Here is a 21,123-nt window from a genome sequence, read left to right as displayed (position 1 = left end):
ACATGTGACCATCAGTTGTTTTATGAATTTCACTTGGACCATTTCTGCAATGGCAGTAGAAAAACAAGAAAATGTTTTATTAGTGCATGAAAGAATATAATTTTCCATCTGCTAATGCCTAAAATTGTATAATTTTGCAAGGAAGCTGTACCAGCTTAGAACTACGCAGATTAATTTTGAGTCAGATTAAAAGGATAAATGAAGTTCTGCTTGTAAAACAAAATTTCCCTAAGAATGCTTATTATTTATCAGTATGTTGAAGATGCTAAATGTTGGGTTTTTTCTTATTTTAAATGTTAGATATCAGGCATTGGATTGTTACTTTGATTTTTCTCACATGTATTATAAGTAGCTCCTTAAATAAGATTTTCTTTTGTAAGTAACATTTCCTTTGCTTTTTGTAATTTGTTCAAGTACGTATTGGGCTTTCTCTGTATTTTAGTAAGATTTCTTTTCCTTTGGAGCATATGAGCTCAGTGTGCCTCCATTATTGAGCAGCATTGTTGGTCATTGAATCATTGCACTACAGAAATAATTTTCTGTTGACATTTTAAGAAAGTTGCTCTTGAAATGTTGCTTGCGCCTTTTAATAGTAGCATCAATGTTTTTAGGAACAAAATCGCTTCTTTGCAGTTGCTTTCTGTCTCTCCTCCTCTCTGAACCTTCCTCAAGCTTCCTTTCCTCACCAAGACCAGACCATCTTTGCCTTTCTCTCAGCTGATTCAGGAAACAAAACCCCAAATGCACCCTATTAATGCACCTCCCTTTGCAGGCAGCACAATGTCAAGTTAACCCCACAGCATGTATTTTTTCCTTTTGTAGGTTACCCAACCTCATTTGCCAGGATAAGAACTTAAGGTTTTGTTGTCATTTTTGTGTGTATATTTCAGTTTAATCCTTTTGTATGTTTTTTTCATGTTTTCATCAATTTTTCTTTTCTCTTTATTTGATCAGTGTATCTAATTGTACCAATGTCACCAAGATCACCTCAATCTTCAAGATCACCAAGATCTCCTTACTCACCACAGTCCTCTCACCCATATAACTTTACTGTACCTGAAATATTCATATAGTTCTCCCTTGTTGTGTTTTTGTTCTCTTATCCCTTTGTTAACTTCCTTATTTTCGTTTTTTATCCTGCTGTGTAGTTAGATCTACTATTTTTAGTATCCTCATTAGGATCCATTTCTGTTCTTCATTCTTTAACTATTCCATTCTTGCACTCTGTGGTTAAATTGGAGGTATATATTAGTAACATTGTATTTCTGGTATTGGGTATTTTTATGTAAAAGCATATTAAAAATGTGGACCTGTGGAAATAATACCTACTGACGAAAATGTGGCTGTCCTATGTTATGATTTACTGCTGTCTTTAAAATCTGTTTATTAAACTTCAAAATTAAAAAAAAAAAGAACACCAAAACTGGGAAATAAAGATTTGCACAATATGGCTGCAAGAGATTGTCTTGTGTATAAAGGGACAACCACCTTTGTCCACATTTGATTTATTGCATGCTCATAAGACAATCTGCTATAGCTTGAAAATGTTAAAATGGCTGCAAAAACAATTGCTGAAATCTTTAAAGACTATTAACAAAATAGTCAAAAGTACTGGCTTCACTGTACTATTCACTGGCAGTACTCATTCTTTGTTCCATCTCTTTGGGACAAAGTAACAAAATCTATCAGAACTGCACTGGTTCTTATACACCTGCACCTCCTCATGTGTTTCATACTTTACGTAACCCATGAATCATTTGGCATTTGCTTATTTGTTGCTCCATGCTTCATCCCAGTCAGTCCAAATGTGCTGTCTTCCTTAGGTTATCCCTCCATTCAAGTGGAACTGGAAACTCCCACTGGGTTGCGCTTCGTGCCGCCCACCCCTTTCCATCAGGACGATTTCTTTAGCGACACCTCTAGCCTAGAGTCACCCCTTAGAACTCCCAGTAGACTGAGTGACGTGTTAGTGATCTCCCAGGGACAAGTAGATGGTACAGCAGCAGCACCGCCAGTGGTGACTGAAGAAGACACTTCACTGGATGACAGCAAAGTCGATTTCTCAGTGCCTAGAGAAGGAACACCTAAAGATATTTCCATAGGCGAGAGCCAGTTGGAGGAAGTGGACCTTAAGGATTTTCCACGGTATCTTGGTAGTTATGGCGGGATATCAAAAGATGCTAAACAAAGGCAGAGTGAAGAGACTAGTAAAAGAGGAGTAAGGACTGAACAGCCTGAGAGAGAAAAGTCTGGTACTGATGAGGAGATGACGGCAGAAAAGTTTAAGTCTCTGTTTGAGGACATTCATCTGGAAGAAGGAGCTGAGTCTGAGGAGATGGCGGAAGAGAGAGTATGGTCAATTCTTAAAGGTGTTCAACAAGCAGAACACGAAATGTCTTCAATTACAGGTTGGCAGCCTGACTCGTCAAGTGTCTCTGAGCCACCGACGTCGGGACGCAGGATAGGTGGTAGCCTGCTAGATCGCTTGGATGATAGGTGAGCACCTTTGTGTTGGAGTGTGTGTGTAAGCCAGCTTTCCCACGCTTGTACCTCCAGGAGCAGTGCAGAGCCTGCTGCTCTACTATTCCATGAGAATATGCATGTTTACTTACATGTACATTTCAAGGAAAAAGTAATAGTTGAGGTGAATCGTCCTCAGATGTATTTGTCTTTAAAAATATTTATCAGGTTTCATTCTTGATACAGGAATTTGAGAAACATTTCGTATTATCTTTAGCAGGTAATATTACTTTTCATGTCCTTTATCTGGTGTATTTTTATTTTTGATTAATCTAAGTGATCCGTAGATGTAGCTGAAATCAAGAACATTATCTGAAACCAGGATACTACATTACTCTTATTTCTCGAGTACCTTTTTAGCAGTCACCCTTTCTATTGCATCCCTTTGGATTCCCTCAGATAGTTGTTACTTTTTTCATAAGCTAATTTTTGAATTGTCAGTTTTATTAACACTTATTTCAAGCATCTTATGTCATGCCCATTTACTAGACTGTTTTAAAAGAGATGAGTTACCAGGCATAAGAAGGTAAGAATGGTGATACCAAATCCATCTAGTCCTGTACGTTGTCTCCCATCAGTGACTGCAGGGAATGCTCAGGGAAGGAGAGTGGCTGTATATCCTGTTTTCCTCCTGCACTCTCCCGAGCTCCACTTATCTTCAGCATAATGACCTGCTGAGATGGGTGCTTTCTATATATTTATTCTCAGTGCATTTCTCTTGTATGAGCTTTTCCAGCCTCCCCTTGGACCTACTTAAGCTTTCAACATTGGCAGTATGTGTTGCCATGTTCAGCCCTGCTGAATGGGTGAGGGGCCCCTGCCTGCCTTTGCTTTGAACGTGGCTCCCGTGAGCAGGAACTGAAGGAGCCAGGTCTGCAGGAGCTGTAAATCAGTACAGAATCATTATCTGCACAGCGATCATTTGTGTGTCAGCAGTTTACATCCTTTGCATCTTTGACTCAGGATGTTTTAAGGTTCCAGGGAGCATTAGATACTCTTTTATCAGATCCAGTGGGAATTTGGCCATTGATTTCAGCAAACTGATTGTCTTTCAGGACTGTAAAGCACTTGAACTGCTACTGATGAGATTCCTGTTGTTAAGCAAGTTTTGTTATTCTGCATTTTATATTGCGTTAAATTAGTAAAACAGATCACTTTGGGAATCAGGAGGACTTCCTTAAGAAGCTAACATATCAATTTCTAGCTAGATGAATTCACTTTGCTATCCTTTAAAATAGTTTTACCAGCAAATAGCTGGCATATTTTCATATGTACAGTCATAGTGTTTAACAGAAAGTGAACAAAAATGCAAAGGATAAGAACACTGTACATCAAAAGTCCAGGTTAAACCTGTCCATAGTGAATCTGGGGTAAAATTTCGGTCAGTTTTCTGTCTCGTAGTTAACCTTCCTTGCCTTGGTCTGTTATTGAGAATTTGCACTGTCAAAGGATTTGTTTTCAGATACCAATATTTTTTAAAAGGCATAACTTATCTGGAGTACAGATATTGTACTTTGGGGGAAAAATAACATAACCTATTTGATCATTACTGGTAATTGCATGGTAACAGACACTTTCATTACCTCTTTGGTTAGAGAGCTGGTTTAAGAATTAGTGCCTCGAGGCTTTAGCTCATGATTATATAAGGGAACTGGTAGGGTTTGTATATTGTTTTTTTCTCTCTTTCCTCCCCCACCCTCAAATGGAAGGAGATTAACATAAAACATTTGGCCATGTTTCCAGTGTCCACCATATTTTCATTGCTTCTGAAAGGATGCCACAGTGCAGAAGACAAGGTTATTAAATAGATTGATGTTTGCAAGTGGAATCTAAAATTTTACTTTTCTCTGTGTGAAATGTATTTGTTAAGACTGAAGGCTCAGTAAGAGGCTTGATGCTTTGCCCTTCTGCCTGTGATTTAAGCACTGAACAGCTGTCTATTCCTTTTTCTGTAGTTCGGACCAATGTCGAGATTCTGTTACCTCATACGTCAAAGGAGAAGCAGGGAAGCCAGAAACAAATGGAAGTCTATCCGAATCCACATCAGAGGCAAAAACTAAATCCTACATCCAGGAATCTTTAAATGATGTGGGAAAACACAGTGACAAAGAAGCCCTGAAAACAAAGCCCCAGATCTCAGCTGGTACTGATGAGCAAACGTTATCATCAACAGGATATCAGAAATCTTTGGAAGAGACTAGCAAGCCAACAACAGAAGGCAGCAAAACATCTGTGCCTGTCAGTGTGAAGAAGATGGGCTGGAGTACTTCTGAGGATGGCAAGCCAAGAAGCATCCAAGAGGAGGAGGGAGCAGTAATGTCTGAACAGAAGGTACAGTATGTCCTGCAATAATTAACGATGTGAGGAGTCCCTGTTGCTTGACATATTGCTTGACATAATTTTTTGTAAGACTTGTAAAGTTGTTTGTGACAGGGTTAGGAGGCTTTTTTTATCCTTCTTTATGCCTTTTTTATTTATTACTGAATTGAGAAAAATGGAAGCTAGTGGAAATTTATTATTTGTGTTGTGAATAGGATGAGGTGGAGTCAAGGCAGGCAGAGGAGCCAAGCAGGGCTGCATAATCCTCTGCCTGACTGGCCCTGAGCCCTGGAAGAGGTTAGAGCAGCTTCTGGGACTGCTGTTCTGTATCACTGGGGAACAGGCCCCTTTCCTTCCCTGACATACCACCTATGCAAACAGTGCCAAACAGCTCAGCTGTCCTCCATCTGTTTCCAGTAAGGTGTTGCCACTGGTTCCCACTCTTCCTGTGGCATTGAAGTTAGCAAAGAGATATAGGGACTCTTTGGGTTCTGTCCTGCTCCTTGTCCCCAACACTCCCTGCATTTTTTTTTTCTCTGTTAATTGGCGGAAAAATACTTTTGGGTTATATTTAATCTCCTCCTTATGTTTTTTTCTGTTTCATCGCCTTGTTCATCCCAAATTTGAAGTCTATCCATTCTTTTTGGAATCAAAAGATGTCCAAACATGTAAAGCACTTTTCCAGGTGGCAATTCTTTCTTCTTAAAATACTGTGAGGGTCTCCCCTTGCTTTCTGTCTTGCCCAACTCGCACATCCTTAACTGCAGAACTCCAATTATAAGTGGCTTTCTGACAATGAAAATTTTGATAGCTTTCTCAGCTGCTTATATTTATTTCCCAGAAGCTTAAAAGTAAAGGTGATGTGTGCACCTCACACCCCAGCAGTGGGAGGGTTGCCACAGAATAGACCTCAGGGCCAGCAGGGCTGGCTGAAACAGGGAATTGCAGAATTTCTTCTACATTCCTCTTTCTGCTGAGATTGTCTTTTCCTGGGCATAATACAGGAGGAGATTGTAACTTCTGGAAGCAAGGTATTTTAGTAGAATTTCTTCTACTTGCTATAGCTACTTTTTTTTTTATTGTAGCACAATAAAAATGTTGGCTGTGGTGGGCTGCAATAAATCATTCAGGTTTAAATTAGTTCGTTTTAAACTATTCTTTTGATTATACAACCAAGAATTCTTTTATTAGATGGTAACATAATCGGTCTCAGCAGTTATGCAGCATATGATTGTTATTATCTTGTTATTAGTTCGTGACACAGTAAGATCTTTCCTAATGTTCACTAATTACTGGAATACTTAAAAAATGTAAGAGCCTTTGCCTTCTGCAAAGGCAGTTAAAGGCAGATGGCAGAGTTCCTTAGTGTTTGTAGGCTTTGGAGACCTCAGAATGATGGTACTGCGCTCCAATTCAATGCAGCAGTAAGTGTAGATGCACACTGTAATATGCTGAGGGTGTGCAAACGTGCTGCACTTCCCCCTCTGCATTCCCATCAGTGGGAAGATAACTTGTCATCCACTTCTGTGTGCTCTTTACTTTTGAATATCCCATCTGGATTGAGAAGAATAAGTGAGTGCTTTTCTTATGTGTGCTCTCTGCACTACTTTACTTTATTGGTAAAGGCTGATAATCTTATCTACTAAATAACAAGTCTTTTTATAGACATGATCTTTGAATAAACTGGTATCAGAAAATAATGTCATTTCTCAATGTGGGTCTCTCACAAAACCTGAACGGGTAAGAAAACAGGATCTGTTAGAATGACAACAAGAACTGCTTTAATATCTTGTCGATACTTTTTTCAATAATATCTTCTAATTTGAGGTCAATAGTTTAATTACTAACACAGTTCATTTCCTGATGAGACACTTCATATGCTGTCATGAAAACAGAAAGAGAATTTCCACTGCAGTCTTTCTGCAAGGCGTTCTTCAGAAATGCTCCATCAAGAGAGAAGTATGGAAGAAACAGATTTATTTCTGTGGAAAGAAATCAGGAACAAAATAAAAAACTGCTTCCCAAAGTAAGAGATTTTGTTCTGTGACTCACTGGGAAAGGGCTAGGAATCAATAGTCACCCACCTGCAGGAGAAGGGCTGCATCAGTGTTTTGGCACACAGTTTGCGGCAGGAGATAAACCCAGACAATTGATATTGGGCTGACGCCTGGTGACGTGAATGAAACAAATCTTTGGCCTCATCCCAAGTCCACATAAATGCCCAGACATTTACAAATGCAATGCAGTGAGGGTGTGGGTCATATAATTCTCTACCAATGCTCAATCATCAGATTCCAGTGATCTTTTTAAATGAGAGAAGCACTGCACAGTTGCTCTAATATTCCAAAGAGGATGATGTCCACTGCATGGTCAAGGTGACTCTTAGTGTCAGAATTCCATCACAAATAAACCACTTAAAGCTGTTTATTAAAAATAACTCTTGCTCTAAAACCTTTGTGCCCTCTGGAAATCTTCTGCTTCTTGTTGCTTCTTCAGGATAGGATTGGATTATAATTTTTTGTATCTATATTTGATTAGTGCCAGAGGACTGCAGGAGACTTCACATGCAGACAAATGCTGTCATCCTGCCCTAAATGCTTTTTGTTATTTAGTCCTTTTTCTCCTCCGCCCACTTATGCCTACTCTTATTTAACACATAATTTCTGAGAAATGCTTCTTGTTTGGGATGTCTTGGGCCGGATTCAAACAGAGAAACAGAACTGCAGTTCTCAATAGCCACTATTTATGATTTTTAAATTTTTTAATCATTCAGACTGTCATTAAGTAACATAGAGGAAATTTTCAAATTTCTCTATTCAGGAAAAGGTTGGTTCACACAAACATAATGGGAGAAGGGCCTCTGTCCTGAGTCCATCACACACAGAAGTATGAAGCCCTCCTTCAGGCATGTGCACACAGAGCTGCTCAGCCCCAAAGCTGAGGAGCTGCTTGGGGTTTGGAGGGGAAAGCAGTGGGGGCTGTCAGAGGGTGCCAGGGCAGAGTAGACCCCTCTGTGCAGCTGTGGTACCTCCTGGCACCAAGCTGACACCAGTCACACTGTTCCCCCCCTACCCTGAGCTGAGGTCTAACAGCTCTCTTCTTAAAACATTGCAGAATGATTGTGCTTCACGCTGCAGTTTTGTTACTTAATAGAAGATAAATAGTGAACAGGAAAGTCATTTACATTTGTAATCTCCTGTGTGGAGGTGCTCCATTGAATCCTTTTGTGTGAATGTCTTCTTTTTTTTATTAGCAAATTTATTTCCCCCACTTTGTGAAGGGAAAATTTGAAACAGTAATTTTTGAGGAGAAAAAAAAACAGTGAGCTATGACAAGGTTATTTAGTACACAAAATTTTTAAGAACTGCATAAGATTTAGAAACTCCACAGGTCAGATGCATTCCAAAGACCATTTTCTAAGACTTAAGAGCTGCTGAGATACTCCATAGCTGGTATACTTATCAAGTTACAGCATGCCAAGGAGCAAAAAGACCTCCTCCCACTATACACTTTAAGAGTGAAACTGCAAATCATTATGTACATAATAGAGACAGGGAAAACACTGTCCATGATAACCTCTGTTTTCTTCTCCTAGTCCTGATCAGCATGTTCTGTCTTGCAAATGTGCTGTTCAGATGTACTAAAACTGCGTTTATTAGGAATGTAGTGACAGTGACAGTGAGATTGAGAGTGATTCGAGCTCAGGTGAAGAGCAGAGAATTACTACAAGAGTTTATCGACGGCGGTTGATTCTGAAGGTACCTCTTGATTTGCATTCTTGGCACAGCGTTGGCATGGACCTGGGTTGAACTGCTGTGTCAGAATGTCAGTTTTGGCATACTGGAGTCCCTCTGGTAGTGTACTTTCCACTGCCAGTGTGGATTTATAACCAAGCACTAGGCAGCCTTTCCTTGCTTAACCCAGAGGTTTATGGTTGTCTTCTGCTGGAAAATAACTGTGCTGCATGGCATGTTGTGTCCTTCACTGACACTGCTGTGCATGGCATCTTAAAGACTGCAGCTAGATGCAGTGTGTTGGTCTCCTGTAGAGCAAATATGAATTGCAGACAGAAGAGTAACTTTTTTTCTCTGTTTTCTTTAAAATATTTTAAGTTACAAGTTAGACATTTGCTGGAATGCACATGAGTGGAATATAGGAGAGTATGAGCAATGTATTTTGGTTGAAACTTGTGGTATTAAGTGCTTAATGTGTTCTGGAAAACCTTCTCAATACAGCAAATGATCCTGATTTTAAACCTATCGAAGTTAATAAAAGTCTTTACGTTGCCTTCAGTAGGCTCTGTTTAATATATTTATTTACAGGTTGCCTTTATTTATAGCACCATATGCTTTATATACTGATAACAATAGCATAATCAAATAATTGCATGTGCCCTCATATTTTTTCTTGTTTGGTCATACAGTACGGTATTATTTGCCTGCAGCATATAGCATGAGAAAATAATTCTGCATCGGAAACCATTATGTTAATCACTCAGTAACTTACAGGATTTATTAGGCTCTTATTAGAAAACCATGTAGTCAAGCCATGAAAAGAAAACAGCCAGGCACCTTAGTGCTATTACAGCACTAGCTGAGTTTGCCTAAGCTATAATTGTTACTTTAGGAATAATTTGTGATATTCCAATTGCACATATCTATAACGCTGTTGTTTCCATGCTTTGTGGAGGGGAGCCTGCGTACAGACACCGCACTTCTTGTGCAATGTGGGTGGCAGATAGGCTGCTCTGCACAGCTGCCAAACAGTCCAAAATACAGACACTTTCAGAAAAGGCAGGATGATGTTTCTGTCTGTCTTCGTCATGAATCTCTTCAGTATACCAGTCATGTTTCTGTTCAGGATAAGGCAGGAACTGCAAAAATGAGCTCAGTAGAAGTGAACGTTTTGTCCGATCCGTCATCTCTCCAAGCGGAACCTGCTGCCTTCCATGAGGGGCCCTGGGCAGGTCAGGGTATAACCCTTCATCAGTAATTGCCCCTGCAGATAAGACATGACTGCTCAGGCTTAGGAATGTGGGGCAAGCGGCCTGTGGGTGATTACAGACCCTCCAACGCTGTAGGGGCATCTCTGGTAAAACACAAAGTGTAAGTGTGCTGCAAGTTTCAAAGGCTGTGTAGTTGGCCTGTAGCTGAGGTCCCCCACCCAATTTATGTCTGAACTATTTTGGTGTCTGCTGGTTTGGAGGCAGGAAATGTTGGAGTAGAAAAGGGGAAAGCGTGTCACAGGCAGCCTTCACGTGGTTTCCAAGTACAGCCTCTGGGTTTAGAGAAAGGCACAAAAAATTGGTCTTAAATGTGGTGGTATAATTTGGGGTTGAACTTTTAAAAGAGCAATGGTAAAGCAGCATATATAGTGTTGCAATCTGCAGCTAGTGCAGACGCCGTGGGGAGGGTGTGCATGGTGAGTGGAGGCGGCTGAACCCGCTCTGTTGAGAATGTGTCTGATCTCAACTGGATTGGAGCTGTACCTGTCTCTTGATTAGAAAATACGTGTGATGCTTCTGTTATTTTCTGATCATTTATAGCTTCTTTTTTATCCCCCACTCTGCGTCTCAAGACAAGCTTAAAACAGGACAAGAAAAAAATTGAAACCAGCAATCGTCAAGCCTTTTAGAGAAAGAGTTAGATAGTGGAAACAGCCATTTCAATGAGTATTTCAATCATGTAAAGTTCATGAAATGGTGGTATGAAATGGAAGAATCAAGCTTTAACATTGGTAGGGATCAGGACTTCAATTTCTGCACATTCCTGGGAACAGAGGTTCAGTTTGGGTAAACTGAAATCACTGTGAGAGCATGCACCCAAGCTGGGGAACAGCTCCTCGATCAGGGAAGAGGTCTCAGGATACAGTGCTCAGAGGCACTGAGCAACACTCTCAGCCTGCAGAGTAAAAATTTTAACTCCTGTATTCCTGCTGCAGGGCCCCCAGCAGTGGTTGGGAGCAGCAGGCTGTTGCCTGCCAGTGCCTGAGTGCCCGGCAAGCCCAGCCCCACAGCCCCAGTGCCTCTCTTAGGCTCATAGTGAATGGTGCCAGTGCACTTCCATGGGGCAGAAGTGAGAATTAGGCTCTCCTGCTACTCCTGTGTTTTCTGACACACTTGGCTAGCCTAAGTTGTTAAGTGGCGATTCAGGGGGGGAGGCAGGGACATTTTCACTCTGACCTGACTCTCCCATCCCACAGGCAGCACCTGCCATGCACTGATGATGAAATGCTCCGGTGCTATTTTGCAGTCATGCCTGGACCATGGGGTACTTATCCTACACTGTCTTATGTTGTGGTTAGTCAGGAGCCAGCCCTAGAAACCTTTGTTGAATTTGCATTCTCTGGAATAAGAGCTGTTTTGAATATCTGAAAAACCTAGGCACAGGCTTCAGAAATGGATGCATTGCTGTGCCCATGCTGTCAACCCGCTCTGCCAGCTTGTGTCCAGCAGCAGTGGGGAGGGGATGAGGGTATGCTGGGAACCTCCACTGGGCAGAGCTGCATGTGGGAACTGCATTGGTTTACCCTAGCCTTTATTAATAGGATCATAGAATGGTTTGGGTTGGAAGGGACGTTAAAGATTATCCATTTCTACCCCCCTACTGTGGGCAAGTGCCACCTTCTGCTAGACCAGGTTGCTCAAGCCCCATCCAGTCTGTCCTTGAACATTCCACTGATGGGACATCCACAACTTCTGTGGGCAACCTTTTCCAGTGCCTTACCATCCTCACAGTAAAGAATTTCTTCCTAGTATTAATCGCTCTTCCTGGTTTTCATTACTGCCCGCATGTTGCATTAAAAGCAACAGAGGTAGTCACGTAGCCTGCAGGGATAAAGTTTGGCAACACCAAAACCTTGAGGATAAATTGAGTCCTGTGTAAAAAAGGCTTTGCTATGTGCCTCCACAGGTACTGTCAGGGCTGAATTGCTTCATTACCTTTGCTCTTCTTTCCCAACTTGTTTTTCCTTTCAGTGCTATTCTGCATTATTGCTAAAACTGTTATTTCCGTTTAACTGCTACCTTAGTTCTCTGTCCTGGCCCAAATATGGGGCTTTTCTCGCCCCCAGAGGTATTTTCCCAGCAGTCCAAGAGCTGAGTCCTATCAAGTCTTCAGCACTCTCGAGCACATTCCCATGGGATTTAGCACTTCAGAGGGCTGAGCCCATAAAACCAGACAAGCAAGGACTGATGCCCATTTCCACATGTAATAGGATCGTATTCTAACCTCAAGGTAGTGCAGATGTTTTTGGTTTTGCTTCCTTTCCCCACTGCACATGGTGGATTGATGGGATGGGGCATTGCAAAAGAAGTGGGTTTATGGCAGTGCAGGAATGCAAGCAATTAGCACACAAGGGAAAAATAAGAGTGCTGCCACAATGTGCATATTCAGAGCCTGATCCAAAGCTCCTTTTATTCAGTCATGGCAGAAAGCAGAGTCTAATTTTTCATGCTCTTTCTGAGGTTGTTAAATCTTTCATGGACACAAATTTTTGGCAAAATTGTTTAGTAAGTTTCTTGCCGAAAGGTTTATGGTAGCATGTAATGGAAAACAAAATATATTTCTAAGCAGGGGTTATTCAAATCTGCTGTAATTTAGTATCTTGTACTTTTGTTATTTCTTGCCAACTTTTATTAAAGATTTGTCCCTTTCCATGTGTTTTGCCATGAAACGCCCCATTACTGACCATGGAAGGTTTGGTTCAGCCTGCACTGGACAAGTGGCATGGGAGCCTGAGCAGCAGTCAGTCAAAACTGCAACCAGCATCTTCCATGGTCTTACTATTCAGAGGAAACTTATTTATGGAAAGTGAAAATGTGGCCATCCTGTAGGTGAGAAGAATTAAGAGGTCTATGTAAGGCAAATGAGAAGCGTTTCTTTTTTTGTGTTCAGCTGGGCACAGCCTCTCCACTGCAGTCCCTGTCTGTCTAGGAGAGCTGCAGATTTGCTCTGCTCTGTAGCTTCCCTCACTTTGTCTTGCCCCAGGAGAGTTGGAGCTGCCAACCTCAGTAAAATAACAAGGGGGTAAATTAAACCACTCACTACAAGTGCTGTTATGAGGTCTGTTCATCGTATTGTCCTTCATGCAATGAGCAACAGACTTCTGAGGCAGCTCCCAGTAGTGGGCTGTACTCTGTCCCATTTGCGGCACCATTTCCTCTCAGGTCTCCCTGGCTTGCAAGTTGGTTTGTTGGGCTTTTTTTCCTTTCCCCCCCCCTCCTATGGCTTTAGCAATATGTCTGCAAACAAGCAAGTACAGACTCAGCACGGGCCCAGGCAGAGAGTCGTGGCATCTGATTAACAAGGTCTCCCTGAGTAGGCAGAACTCACTAATGAAAATGACCTTAATGAAAGATGTTTATTTCTCCTGCCACTGCCACAGAGGCTTGAGACCCCAAGGAGACTGAGGCGCAGCTGCTGTTTATGCATTACAAGAATGTGATCTTGAGACTGAGGGGATTATGTCCTGATGGTGGCTTGGGCCAGTAGGGGAAGAGGTCTGAGTGCTCTGTACAGCTCCTGTTCCCATTGCAGCATTGCCTCTGGTCTTCAGCAAAATTAAATATTTAGATTATTTCCATCTTGCTTATTTCCGCCTGCTTTTAAATTCCTTTTTATCCGTCGGGGTAAGACACATCCAGCCGCACCTTTTTTCTCCACTGTTGCAACAACACTATATGTATAGGAGGAATAAAAGGGACTATTATCCCTCTAATAACAAAACAAACATGAAAGAAAACCAGAGCTCTGACAAATCTGCAGTGAACTTTGGCACAACACTGCAGCACGGACTGTGTAACTCCATTTATCTGGAGGTCCCTGGTAACACCCATAATCTGCAAATAAATGTTAAGAAAATCAGTGGAGCTGATCAGTGGAGTGGACTTTGAGGAAACTGCTCTTTGCTTCTCCTGCCCTGGAGAGCAGCAAAAAGAGGATACCAGCTGGTTTTGGCAGGACTACACTCCAGCGAGCAGGGTGACATTAAAGCACTCTGCTTTGCAAAGCTTCCTGGCATGTTCTGGGGCTGAGGCTTGCAGACTGCAGCCTTTGTATGCTTTAGTCCCAGGGATATAACTGGGCTTCCAGTAATCGCGGTATTAAGTTTTCTCCCTGCCTTTCTAAAGCGTTTGGTACTGTGACAGTGCTTTTGACTGGTGAAGGGTAAAATGAAGCCCACATAAGTATGATGCAGCAGAAAGAATTTTATTCGTTAGCTGTGACGCAGATGCACCAGCTTTGTGTTTAAAAACAGCTTTTGTTGACAAGGTCATCTAATGTGCCATTCTAACCCAAAGCTGGTTTGAGATCTTACAAATAAAACTGCCAGTGGGTAAGGGTTTTTTTTTCCTAGCAAACATCCGTCTTTATAACTGCATAGGATTAGAAACGTCAGTAAATCAGATCTACCTCCTGCCAATTGTGAGCCCTCCTGCAATTTGTTTAACTACCCACCAGCAAGAGAATTGTGAAAGCTAGATTTCACGCATCCTGACTGCTGAGTATTTACAGCACTTATCATTAAACTGTGCTTAAAAGGAGCATGTAGCTAATTAAAAAACAAGATTCACCACACCTTAAAAACCGCGTTTTGTTTCAAGAGACATTTTTCAGTGCATCGATACACTTCTCATTTTAAAGCTGAATGCAGAAATTCTCTGTGTTTTAAGGGATAACCTTGCTCCTAGCTGCAATTAGGAGTCAAAAGAACCAGTACACACAAGTGATATTGGTGTGTTAAGTAGTCTGGTGACCTTGCTGCTGGCCACGTTGTTTTATTTCTGATTTTCATGGGTTTTATTGTAGTGGCTTTGGAGATCCTGTTCATGAGAGGGAACCTTTCCATACCTCTGTGCTCCATGGGATGTCTGGGCCAGGGTTCTCTCCTGCTCCTTAGGGCACTGTGTAGGATCGCACCGGGGACTCTGAACCCATGTGTGGGAGGCCAGGAAAGAAACTGTGCAGATAGTTCCCCATCTGCTGTGCATCTGATTAAAGTATTAAGTCTCCGGAAATCAGTATTTCCCCCTCCCATGTCTTTGTGAATAGGAAGCCCCACAGATTTCAGTTCCCAAAACCTTTACCCAAGCCTCAGCAGCAGTCCCGGTCCTGTCCTGGTTGCTGCTGTTTCTCTTGTGAGAAAGGAAGCAGCGGCTGCGGTGCCGGGCCCTGCTCACCGCGGGGGCCGCCCCTCACTTCCCTCCTCCTGCCATTGCCTGGCCGCGGGGCTGAGGGAGGTGTGTAATTTCTCCTTCCTGTGACCCCTCACCCCAATCCTTCTGGGGAACGAGTTGTCCAGGCTCCCTCTGAAGGCTTCAGTAGCCGTTTGTTCTACCGTGCTTTTGTAGGGATGCCACTATTCCCAAGCCTGGGGACCTCAGCTATGTCCCTTCAGCCCCAGGTGCAGGATCTCATCCTCATGTCCCTATGACTGTATAGGGAGTCCACCTGGCTGTGGTGCCTGCCCTTCTCTGGGTGATGCTTCCTGAAGCACCTGCATTCAACAAGTTTTACAGTCTATAGCCTGTGAAAAGCCTGGGGAAAAAGATGTGAAAAATGTCTGGAATTCTTTCATTGCTTAATTATCAAGTGATGACTTCAATGCAGCTTTCAATGTGAAGAAAGCAGAAAGTCTGCACTTGTGAAGAATGACAAATGCTGGCCAGGGGCTCAGCTCTGGAATACTCCCCTCTGGCTCTCGCCTGCTGCCCTTCTCCCCAAAGTGAGGGAAATGGAAAAGCTTGGCTGTAGAAAAGACCACAACTGGCTCGTAATCAAAAGGAATGGCTTATTTTGCTTAGAGCTTAGAAATAGCATACAATCCTAATGTTACAGTGTACATATTGAAAAAGCTATGTTTGTAGGGAAAACGGTTTTAAAAAAATAAACTTGGCATCACTGTGTTTGTTTGTTACAGAGCAGTGTCAGGAGCTTATGTAGACAACTATGTAGTGTATAGACTACAGTAAATAGGAATTATATTTGCCCTGTGCTGTTTAGTAGGTGGAAGCATTAGGAAAGCTTGATGTTGAGCTATAATAATCTCATTTTAAATATTATTTTTTTTATATTTATATAACGTGTTTTATACAATGTTTCTTTCTTCTTCTTTCCTCTAGTTGTAATTTTTTCCATAGCGGGTTGAAGGAAGAATAAAAGTTTTAAGGATTTTGTTTGTTTGTTTTTTGTTTAAATGGCTATTCATTTGCAAGTGGAAATTTTTCATATGTAGGCCAGCTACATTATCATTATGTTTGCCTTATTTATATGAAAGATACAAGCACAGTCAATGGATATTTTTGAAGCATCAAAAGCAGTGCTTGCTTCAGCACCCAGGTTTGGAAACATGACTTTATGAGGTAATGTTAGCAAAGTTCTTCTGGAACATGAGTTCACAACTGCCAGCTAGCCTTAGACTCTAAAGTGATGTCATTTGTTTATGATTTGAGCTATAATTCTTGTGGTGGACTTGCTGACACTATAAGAAGCGATGGCTGGAGTGCTGCCAACCTCAGTAAGTCATGGGCTGGGCTATAGGTCCAGGCAGGTGTTACCATGTGGGCAAAGTGTTACGTAAGATACCTTTCTCCGTTTTGTAAATGCTGAGAAGTCTTGTCTTCTGTGTGTGTGTGTTTCAGACCTCGTGTTTAGCAAGCTATAGGTGGAGCTATCTTTTTAAATCCCAAATTTCCCCCATGTTAGACCATGTTACTGCGTGTGCCGGGTGCTGAGAAGCTGTGAAAAGCTAATGGATTTCTGATTAGAGATTATGTCATCATGAATCTGTGCCTCCATCTCACAGGTCTTAGACTGACCACAAGATTTTGTTGCACAGACAGCTTCATGCCATGCATTAGTTAATAAGAGCAATGTGCTAGAAGCTCCCTGCTGGCTTTAGGGATACATTCTGTAGAATAAACTCACAGGTATCGGCATGCTAAATGAACGAGGCTTTCATACAATTTGTGTGACATAAAGCAAACTGTTACATAAAGTTGAAGCTAGCATGTGCTCGTTGCTTGGATTGGTGTGGAAATATGTGTGGGTTTGACAGAATATAGGCTCTATTGCTAATCTTATAACACGTTCTTTAGGGTGAGGAGGCAAAAAACATTCCCGGTGAATCTGTAACAGAGGAACAGTTTACCGACGAAGAAGGCAACGTCATCACGAGAAAAGTAATCATGAAATACATCACTGCTCTGAGTCTTTGCATTCAAGTAACTTCTTTTTAACATACTTTCTCCCTTTAGAATCTAGGAAAAAAAAAAAATCGATATTTTTCATGTATTGCTTCCCACAGATCACCCGGAAGGTAGTAAGATGCTTTGTTATCCCCCATGAGAGGAAAGTTGGTGAAATGGTAATGGAACGGGGACAACCAGGAAATAACAGTAGACACAGAGGGTTGTGTTGACTGCTAGAAAGTGCTGCTAAAGGGCTGGAGGTTTGCATTTAACAAGAAGCCTTGGCAAAGTGCAGTGCTTGCGGTTATTGGCAAGTTGTGTGTTTGGGTGATGGGGCAGGGGTGTCTCTCTGTGCTGTGTGTGGGCAGGGGCAGCATCCAGGGGGCCCAGATAAATTCTGTTGGCACAGAGCATTAAGATCTGTCTCTGTAAAACAGGCAGCAGGCTTAGGCAATAGGTTTGGGGCCTTTTTTGTGCCATTAAGATGAGCCATGTCTGTGTGTTTGGTTAAGCCCTTGCAGAATTTGTGCCTTATACCTGTAGGTGTGTTGTGTTGCTTTTCTACCAGCCCAAAGGAATGAGCTGCAGTCTGATTCCCACTGGCCTCTCACTCACCTGTGTAATATCCTTGTGCTAGTGACTGAGGGTTTGCAGGATTCAGGGGAACAAGCACATACCCAAGCAATGGTATCCTCTACAAGCAAGCACCAAAACAGGATTTTGTCCCCGGTGATTAAAACTGGAAGCCGTTCTGCAGGGCTGGATTATGCCCAGCTTCACCACCCTGAAAAAGGAAGGACAGTGGGAAGGACAGGACTGCTGTGCGCCAGCACGCCCCAGCTCTTCTTGCAGAGGGCTCCAAGGCTATGGGCAGGAGTGGGCAGGCTGTGCCTCAGCTGTCCTCTGTCTCAAGGAGCCCTCGGGGGAATGGGCATCACCTCTGGAAACAAATGGCTTCAGAGGAGCTCGTGCCTTCTTCCCCAGCACATGGCCCTGGGAGGTCTTTGCTTCAGTAAAACTGTCCTTGGGGTTAATGAAATTCTTGTCTGAGTGAAAACAGATTCAGAAAGGAAGATAACAAACATTCTTTATCTACTGGTAGTAAAAAAGAAAGAAAGAAAAAAAAGCAGGGGACACACACATGTCACAGAAATAAAAGAATTGAAACAAACATATTTCCATTCCCACTTTCATAGTCATTTATCAGGGGAAAAAAATTCCTACCCAGCAAGGGGGAAACATTTTCAATTTGCTGCACCAGATTAGATTAGTTGGAAACTACAAATAGTTACAAATACATCAATGCAGATCACCTGAGGGGTAAATTCTGCCAATAGTCGCGCATAAGCAGATACCTTTCTCTGATGTGAGGCTTGTGATTTATTTTTAGATGATTATTGAGCTACTTTTAACGAGCAAAGATGAACTTTATTTTGGGGTTTGATGTTTTAAAGACATTGAAACCTGCACTGCTTGTCACTGTTATTGGTTTTACTTCTGTGCTGCTTCAGTGGCGGTTTTTGCTGGCTTTCTTCCTCCTCCCTTTATTCCATTACTAACCTGCTTACTTTAAAGCACAGATGTTGTGAAACATCATAACATCAGCCACAGCCTACGCTGTCAGAAATGTTCACCAATCCAGCTGAGTTGGGAGGCTGATTGGGAAAGGAGATTTTTCCTTGACAGTGGAACTGGATCCCACTGCAGTTGGTGTCAGGGGCTCTGCCGAGGACTGCTAGCCAGGCACTCCAGCCCAGGGGTCATGCTGAAATTGTAGACCTATGTTTCCTACTTGAAGATGATATTTCAGACCTGTGCTTTTGCAGCTCAGCAGAGTGGATAAATAGATTGTGTGTGTGTTTGAAATGAAGTGTTAATGTGATTTAACTGCTTTTTACTTATCCTGTTACAGCAAAATGTGAAGCCTGTTTTGGAAAGCAGATTTATAGTTATGAGTACTCTCTGCAGACTATGCTAATGTTTATACTTTTCCTTCAAAGCAGGGGGAAGCTTATAAGGTTAAGACAAAGAAAGAAGTCAGACACGTGGAGAAGAAAAGTTACTCATGAAAGCTGAAAGCCGACCACGGAACGGTCAGTGTGATCCATTTTCTTCCATTGCTGAAGGCTTTTGCCAGTACGGCGCTGTGCAGCACAGGGAGTAGCACCTGGGCTGCACAATGGCTTGACTCTGCTACCCTGACATTGCTTTCCAGCTGCAAAGCTCAATAGCTTGCCCTTGATCTTGTAAGCAGAAAATGACCTTGTGTTCACGTATAGAAACTGAGCTTTACTTCTTGGAACGTAAAGCAATATTGAGGCATGTGCAAGATTTCTGAGAGTTTTACAATGTCTAGTGTTTGTAATCCTTTCTACACCATTTTCTACCCCTAAAAATTAACTCGAACACAAATAGTAAAGGAGCTGCACGCAAGTAAATCTGCTGGGAGTGAAAGGCTTCTTCCACTGTCAGGCGTGTGATCTGAGAGCAGTTATGCAAGTCAAAGTCCTTGTAAGTGAAGTGTCTCAATATTTGCCAACAAATAATCCCTACCAACTGTTTCTTGTGAATTTTATTGATCCAGCCTTAACGATTGTAGCAAACCAGCAGCTGATGGTATAAGGGCTTTCCAAGCTGAAACTAAATGCACAGGTTAAGACACCCTTGCGGGGGCTCTGTAAGGACGTGACAGAGCACCCTGAAGCCAGAGGCTGCCTTGTCTCGATGACAAAGCTACAGTCACACAGAAACATGCCTGTAAATACAGGAGGAGCCTGTCTGTGTCTGTCAATGCTGGTCAGTCAGTCATGGCTCCAGGTTTACCATGTTCATATCTTTTTTTCTACTCAGCACTTCTCTTAGCTTTGTTGGGTTTCAGGAACTGGGCAGAGGAAGAGTTTATGAAGTGCAAGTCTATGTGTTATCCTTTTCTTGTACGTCTGGTATAGGATTGACTGTAGGATTTAAGAACAGGATAAACAGGACCTGGAAAACATACCAGATAGTGATGTGGAGGAAAAGGACAGAGTCACCAGCCCCTTCTGACTGCTGCAATGTAAGGTAGCCCCTAAAGCCACCTGTGTGTGTGAATAGTGCCATTTGAGATGAGCAGCTCTCAGTGTGTGGGATCTAGCTGAGGGATTTATGGGATCAAACCCAAGGAGCATGCTTTCAGCATCTGGTAAGCACCTACTGCGTCCACTTAGCACAACTGCTGAATTCCTGCTTTTATTGAGAGCCCTCCCATGTGTGCTAATAGAGTAATACAGCTTCACCTGCCTTGCTGCTCAAAATACTCATAAAATATTTAATGTTTTGAAAAGGGAGGTGATTCTTTTGAAACATGTTTCTCGTTCATAGAGTTTAGCAAGACAGAGGAAAGCAAGACAAAGGGTTGGCGTTGCTTGTATGAAATTGTGTCCGACATTGGCTTCCATGTTGTTCCATGATCAATCTGCAGGGGCAAACCAGCAGAAATGTGTAAACTCAAAAGCACTGAAGGCAAGATGGGGCATTGAACCCCATAAGCAGTATAGCTAAAGAGCCTGCCAGCATACAAGCTTAGTGCAACACACACTGAGGATAAGGGAGAAGCATTTCATTTTGAAATAAAATGACATAAATAAGGCAGTCCTTGCCTAATGTATGAAACAGAGTCTGACCTTCAGGAGGCCAGAGACTGAGTTCCTCAGGACCAGATTTGCTCCTGTAACTGCTGATGCATTTCTCCTGTGATTTCCAGTAGGCAACTCTTCCATGCAAGAGCCCTTACCAGAGAGTCTGCCTTAGATAATGAACCTTTGCTCAGGGGGGAACTTTGTCCTGTAAGATGAATCTCTATACTCCAAACTTTGATATGATAAGCATGACCAAATGTGCGTTAAGTGATTGTGAGCCCAGTCAAGAGTCCATAGAAAACATTTTATTTGGATGCAGAAGTGGAAGTATTTCCACAGGCAGGGGATTCTAATAGAAAACCAGTTTGTTTTGTAATCACAAAAGACAAAAAAAAATCCTGTTGGGGAGGCAGAGGTGGTTCTTTTCCTTTGAGTGTTTGAAAAAAAAAAAGACAATGTTAGCTAGATTTTGCTGTG

General features: G+C 42.2%; 1 protein-coding gene across 7 annotated transcripts in view; it reads left to right on the top strand.

The window, feature by feature from the left end:
• ANK3 (ankyrin 3) overlaps nucleotides 1-21,123 on the top strand; it is a 209,230-nt gene that overhangs the window by 185,643 nt on the left and 2,464 nt on the right. For 3 of the 7 annotated variants that reach the window (XM_032695156.1, XM_032695159.1, XM_032695160.1), the window contains 3 exons: nucleotides 1,824-2,496; nucleotides 4,476-4,851; nucleotides 19,030-19,122. In XM_032695156.1, coding sequence (XP_032551047.1) covers nucleotides 1,824-2,496; nucleotides 4,476-4,851; nucleotides 19,030-19,098 — 1,118 coding nt within the window. In that variant the 3' untranslated portion in view covers nucleotides 19,099-19,122. Of the gene's footprint in view, nucleotides 1-1,823; nucleotides 2,497-4,475; nucleotides 4,852-8,498; nucleotides 8,598-16,936; nucleotides 17,021-17,145; nucleotides 17,206-19,029; nucleotides 19,123-21,123 lie in introns of all 7 variants that reach the window. The other 4 variants (XM_032695161.1, XM_032695158.1, XM_032695155.1 and 1 more) reach the window with 3 other exon arrangements.

Source organism: Chiroxiphia lanceolata, chromosome 8, assembly GCF_009829145.1.
Source record: "Chiroxiphia lanceolata isolate bChiLan1 chromosome 8, bChiLan1.pri, whole genome shotgun sequence".
Classification (NCBI taxonomy): Eukaryota; Metazoa; Chordata; class Aves; order Passeriformes; family Pipridae; genus Chiroxiphia; species Chiroxiphia lanceolata.
This window is presented reverse-complemented; position numbering and strand designations above follow the sequence as displayed.